This window comes from Pundamilia nyererei, unplaced genomic scaffold, assembly GCF_000239375.1.
Source record: "Pundamilia nyererei isolate P.nyererei 1_Seehausen unplaced genomic scaffold, PunNye1.0 scaffold00081, whole genome shotgun sequence".
Lineage (NCBI taxonomy): Eukaryota > Metazoa > Chordata > Actinopteri > Cichliformes > Cichlidae > Pundamilia > Pundamilia nyererei.
This window is the reverse complement of record NW_005187482.1, coordinates 1,457,441-1,464,154: the sequence shown is the minus strand read 5'-3', so window position 1 is coordinate 1,464,154 and position 6,714 is coordinate 1,457,441. Positions and strand designations below refer to the sequence as shown.

Sequence of the window (6,714 nt, the reverse complement as noted above, 5' to 3'; positions counted from 1 at the left end):
CCGTGTCGCTGTCTGTGGTGCTGATTTAGGCTCTAACAGGCCTCTTCACACATCAGCTGAAAAACTGCCAGCTCCAATCTAAAACTGTCTTTCAGGAAATTAAATCAAAACAGCAATTAGGGCACCACTACAGCCAGTGTGTGGTCGTAGCCTGCTGGGCTGGATTCTGTGGAAGAGTGTTTGGATATTCCTCCATTCACCCCGGAGAGAAGAGCGTCTCTGTCGCGCGTAGGAGGAGGGGCGAAAGGGAATCCCAAGAAGGGGCTACAAATATCGCGTTGCTGCGGTGCCATAAGTAACCGCTTCACCCGAGAAGAGAGAGGGTGGAGGAACGACGGGTGGGTGAAAGAAACGAACAAGAGTTTTACTTAATGTGTGTGTTTTGTTTTTTTTGGAGGGGACGTGCGCGCGCTCTCAGACACGAGGTGATGTTGACCGAACCGGACAGGCTCCTCCGCCGCGAATAAGCGGCAGTGACACCCTGACCGAGGGGCTGGGGCACGACGCGCGTCCGTACCACCGTGCAGTTATGTGTAAAATAATCGAGTGTTTGTTTTCCCCCCTCGCCGAGCCTTGAACGCGCCGTCCTTTGTGGCCACACGTGGAGACGAGCTCACGTTTTCTTCGTGGAGATTGTCGTGAAGTGACCGAAGTACTTCAGTGTTTGGATCGGCTGATCGCACATGGACGTTGAGTTCTCCGGGCCTTCGAGTCGCTCAGCTGGGCAGCATCAAAGCGCACGGACCACTGGGAAAATGTCAAGGATGCTCCTAGAAGGATCCGCGGAGAGAGCGGCGTGATACTCAGCCGAGGAGACAGAGGACGCCGATCACAAGTGCAGCTTAGAGAATAACGGTCGCTGATTTTAAGGGGCTTTTTTTTATTTTATAAAAACAATGGGACCTCTTGGCACGTTTTCGTGGGCTTCTTCGACGTGACACCGGACACACAGGAACTCTGTAGCTGCTGCTGTTGTTGTGCTGGTGTTGTGCAGTTCGGGCGTGAAGTGGAAGTAGCATCCTCACTGGGTCACAACCCAGATTAGTGTAAGGTGACAGAATTGTTTTAGTGAAGGGGAATCCCGACCGAGAGCCACACGGCACCATGGATGACTCGGGGATAATACGGCGGCGGAGGCTGCAGGTGAGCTGGTCTGGGCTGGAATCCGATTTTTGTGTTAAATCCATCCTCTTCCAGTTGTAGAAACACAGTCATACATGATTACTACGTTCAGACAGACTTTATTTTTACTTTTTGGTCAGACTCTGTCATTGAAGCCGAATACTGTAGCTATACTTTTCCAGCAGACACTGCAAATGTTTATCACTAAAAGTGAAAAGTTAACACATGTGTTTCATAACTCATCATTAACCTGTAAATAAAGTTGTTGGGGTTTTTTTTTAGCCATTATAGATGAATTGTTGCACTTTAACTTATTATTGGTGGGCCTTATATTAAACATGGTTGAAGTTTCAATCAATGAAGTCAGCCTTGGCTGAAAGTAATCTGTGTGAGCCAAACAATCGAGCTTCAGAGTGCTCTAGATGCTGGCTTACAGACAGTTTTTTCTGCTCCTGGCTCTGTATGATATCAAAGAATGGGGACATCCCTAATATGGGCATGTTGGGATTGGAGAAGCCCCACCCTCTTGCTATTCAAACGTTCTCCTGCAGCTTGTTTCAGACAGAGGATGAACTGAGGGGTACAAGGAACTGATGTTTATTTTGAATTGTGAATCATGCACAGCTACTCTAGCAGAGACAATGAATGGAAAAAAAACCATGTTGTTGGTAGGCCCTTCCACAATGGCTGGATCCACATGTTTGATCTGGCACCGATTTTACTCTGGGTGCCCTTCCTGATGTAACTTACCCATTTATCCCAGCTTGGGACCAGCACTAAGAGTGCACTGGCTTGTAATGCCTTGAGGCTGGATTTGTGTCTCCTACTAGTCCCAAACTGAGAATCTTCTCTGTGTTGGGCAATTATGTTAACAAAATGAGCAACACTGTAACAAAAATCTTGTTCCTCAACCTCTGATTTTTTATTCATCAAAGGTTGTGGAAATAATATTCTTTTTAAACTTTGCTTTTTAAGGCAATCAGAAGAACAAAAACTGTGTTAAACTGTGTTACATTGTGTAAAAGTTGCCTTTCACTTCCTGTCAGTCAGCTGATTTAATTATCCTTGTATTGTTCTGGTTCTCATTACTGTAGTTCTTTAAGATAAACCTTCATAAAGTTTACAACAAAAATCAGTTCTTTCTCCATCTGTCCTGTTGGAGACTCGCAGCGTGTCTCTGGTGTTGAACATAGTAGCTCCACTACACTCAAACATATATATTTTTCATCATTCGTGTCACATACGTGTCATATTTTAATAGTAGCTTTTCTGTCATAGTCAGTTAACATCCTCCTGTGAAGCTCATGTCAGGATCACACTCATGTACTTTTTAAAAGTCTCTTTAATGAGATGTTGTAATGAATGGCCACTCATGCATACTGATCTGCTGTGCTCAAATGACTGCGTTCATCCATTATGAAGCAGCCTGCTTAACCATAGGTCATACCCCCCCCTCCACACACACACCCCACAATCTTTGTGTGATTCAGTCATGTGAACTGTGGAGAGATGAGGCTACAGGCCGGGCAGACTGCAGCCAGCCTCCTGTGGGGCTTCTGTGCACGCTAGTGTGATTATGCAGTCTGTGCATTTCATTTCTCTCATTCATTCGGTTCATATTCTGCCAGTTTCGTTTACCGAGATGAAGGATTGTAAGCACGCGCTCTGAGCTCCTTGAAGCCAAATTGACCCTCGACTCTGTGAAAAAGAAAAAGAAAGGGAGTGGGTATAAGGGAATGAGGGGAGGATTAGTGGTGAGGTGTCCTGATGGTTTCATGTCTCATCATCCCCACTGCTCAGCTCACTGCTCTGCTGCTGTGATGTATGACACGAGCTGTAAGGGAATTAATCATCATAGAGTCACACTCCCAAAGTCCCTGGCATTTTATAGATGGAGGCAGGCCAGCTGATTGATTTAGTGTTTGTATATGTGAGGGAGGGTAGTGTGGTAGAGGGAGGGAGAACGTAGACTTCTATTTTAATATGCACATTTGGGCTATTTGCATGAGTTTTATTCTCTAATGTGTGTGTGTTTCTGAAATTGTGCGTTGACATGTGATTGGCTCTGTATGTCCTAATCAGCGGCTTTGTCAGTCCCCTGGGTCTCATCATCCCAGCCGTCACTCGCTCCCTCTTTCACACACAGACACACACAATCATTCTCTCAGCACCATATGGTGACACGCCCCACTCCCCTGCAGTTGCAGTCAGGGGTCACACCCGTGATGCATCGCTTCAACACGGCAAACATGAAAAAAACCCACGATCTTTGCTCCTTGTTATGCTGGCTCCTCTCTGACACTACAACCTCCAATAGGCTTGCTGGCAAACACGCAGAAGATATGTCAAGAAAAGCCTGATTCATCAGAGATGTGTGAAATAGCTACAAAACAAACTGAAATTTGTAATTTCCACATTTTTTGGTTTGTTTGTTTGAAGGAATAGTAACTATAATCATTCCACAACTACAGTACAGAACAACATTTTGCAGTACTCACGGCTTAACTGAAATGAATGTTTTTGATGATGTTGAACTGGTTGAACTGGTTTTCTCACTCCTCTTTTGCAGCTGTTTCCTGTGTAAAATATCTGTGTTGCATGACTTGATCAAACGATACTTTAGCAATCATTAAGAAGAAGCTAGGCTGCCATTGTACCAACGTTGCCATGTTCAAGAAACCAGAATAAGATGATTTGAGTTTTGTGACATGGTGTGTTTTCCTGTTAGAAGCACCCATTAGAAGACGATCACACTGTGGTCATAAAGGTCAGCGAGTAGACTGTGGTAATTAAAAAGTGCTTAGCTGGTACTAAGTGTTCTATTGTGCAGTTTTTGGTGAGCCCAAACTGTGGCCTCAGTTTCCTGTTTAAAGCTGACAGGAGCGGCACTCAGTGTGGTTTTTGCTGCTGCTCTAGCTCATTCGCTTCAAGGCTTGCCTACATACCTTGGTTCTACTGGATCATAATTTGTGATACTATTGTCTTCCTATCAGCTTGAAGTAATCCGTCCATTCTCCTCTGACCTCTGACATCAACAAGAAAACTGCTGCTAACTAGATATTTTCTCTTTCTCAGACCATCCTCTATAAACCCTACAGATGGTTGTGTGGGAAAATCCCAGTAGATCAGCAGCTTTTGGAATACTCAGACCATCCCCTGAAGTGGTTAACACATTCAGTTGGCAAGTGAAAGGTTGCTGGTTCAATTCCAGCCAGATCTACAAATCCCCTTTGGGGTTGTGTCAGAAAGGGCATCTGGTGTAAAACTGCCAAATGAAACATGTTGAGCTACTCTCTGTGGTGACCCCATCTGACAAGGGGAGCAACCGAAAGCACTTTCTTCTACTTCTCCTTTACATATATCACAATGTTACACCCCTACAATACGTTTTTCTTAGACCAGCTTCTTACACTATCATATAACCCTAATGTAAAAAACAAACAAACAATATATTTAATATCTTTTTTTACATGTCATTTTTTATTCAGTCTTGTTGTTTTCACAAATCACCAGACCATCTTTTCTTATGCTTGGTATGCCTCGTCCTCAGCCGCTCTGCCTTTTTGTCAGCCTCATATCTGTGAGTCAGTCACTGCTGTAGACAATGGCAGGTCCGGGCACTGTCTCCTAGCAGCATGACATCCCTTGATTGATCCCTGTTGTTCCTCCCCTGCCCGGCTCACCACCATTTTTCTTTGCAGTGTCTACAAAATGATTGAACTTGCTGGCGCATCCCCACCGAGCAGCAATGTGCTTTACAGGCATGCGGCTCAACTAATGCCATTTCATTATCACTGAGGCCTTTAAAAAAATTGTAGTGCAGCCAATATGACTTGAAGGACACTACAGCAAAGGCATATTTTATGGCTGAGTTACATGAGCAGCCAGTGTGTGTACCAGGAGACAAAATTCACTGGCCTTTCAAGTCTTTGTTGTTTACTGCCTGCATCAGGATGCTCGCCCCTGACTGGCTGTAGCTTAATGAAACAGCAGCATCCAACATAATTTAAAAAAGAACACAAATTTGAACATTCCTGCACATTTTAGCCCTGAGCTGTGAAAAACACAGAGAAATTTAAAAAACAATAAAACAGGCCTGGACTGTATCTGCAGGTTAGATATTAAACAGCCCAGCATTAATCTAAATGCAAAATGATTGTGCATAAACCACAGTTATTACAAGACAGTGGCACAATTGCCCTGCATCTAAATATTCATGGATACAAAGTCCTGAAACACAGACCCATACTGTCTTGTCAACTGTGTGACATCCTGGGACTAAAGGGGATCAGACAGTCATTCATAAGCTCAAACTTCCCTTTCGTTCCCTAGAGGACGCACCCAAACCTGGATAATAACAGTGTAGTCGCTCCTGTTTGAGAAGCCAGCAAATACAGCACGGGATTGTGTAGCTTTCTAATCTGTGATTGGTGAGCATGACATGTTTGTGACAGAGCCTCCCATCTGTTGTCAGTCACTGCCCACCACCGCCAGACTTCATTAGCGGGACTCGGGGAGCGTTTAGTTTGAACATCAGCCCTGGATGGTGGCTTTTAAATCAGCCTCTGACGTAGAAAATGCAACCATGCAATGAGCAGTAAGCCTTGCATCAAACTAATTATGCCACAGGAGAATTAAGGCACAGGCTTCAGATCGGAGTGAGGATCATGTTTCCTTAACAACATATTATCTTCTGGAAATGCTGCAGTTAGGAGTCACAGGTCGATTTCGGAGCATAGTGGTGCGCTTGTGTTCTGGCACACTGGTCACTGATGAAGCAGAGACTGGAATTAGGAAGTCAATTCATCACCTTGTAACCTTTTAACAGATTAAAATGGAATTGAGGATTAAGAAGGGAATTCAGGTAGATACGATGTGACAGCAATGCCTAAGAATTACGGAATGTAAGTGAAGGTGACAAAGAACTATTTGATTGGATTTTCTGAGGTTAATAAAGGCCGTTTCATTCAAAGATTGAATAATTATCATCTACAGACCTGCAGATTCACTCCACAGTTTGGACTCCCAGGTATAATTCTGAAAAGCAGCAAAAGATATTCATGGTGCCAGTTTTTTTTCTCTCAGACATGAATAGATGGCTGTACTTTGTTTAGTGTGCCAGCTGGTTCTTTTTGTCTAGGCATGCCTGAACAAAAGAGGTGTAGTCCTCTCTGCTCCTCTGTTACATTTGGACTTTATTCTTGTTGCTGCTAAACTATTTCTGCTTCTTTAGCAGACGTCCCTACTATCCACAAATAGTTCAAGCTAATTTGCAACATTTTGGTGATTTGCTGCAGTGAATGTCACTGAGAACACTGAGGTCATACGTTGTTGAATGGTTCGTTAATTAATTCGTTCTCAGCTATTCTGAGCACGTGTTTGTTTGAAACATTTTGAAAATAAAACTCTTAGCCTGTGCATGTTACATCTCGTCCTGTTTGAGGATTTATATTTTCTGCAAGATGGTGGTCTGATCTGGCCTAGTCAGTCACAGCTGCTACCTAGATCATTGTTACCTGATTGTTTTGGGGTCTTGGACTGACATTTCAAGATGTCACTTTGAGAAAGTGTGATTCATTGATTTATCTTAAG

The 6,714-nt window shown here is 43.8% G+C and overlaps 1 protein-coding gene across 2 annotated transcripts in view; it reads left to right on the top strand.

The window, feature by feature from the left end:
• Window positions 1-256: 256 nt before the first annotated feature.
• LOC102199674 (microtubule-associated serine/threonine-protein kinase 1-like) overlaps window positions 257-6,714 on the top strand; it is a 49,317-nt gene continuing 42,859 nt past the window's right edge. For both annotated transcript variants that reach the window (XM_013912097.1, XM_013912096.1), the window contains exon 1: window positions 257-1,143. In XM_013912097.1, the coding sequence (XP_013767551.1) occupies window positions 1,105-1,143 (39 nt within the window). In that variant the 5' untranslated portion in view covers window positions 257-1,104. The remainder of the gene's footprint in view (window positions 1,144-6,714) is intronic.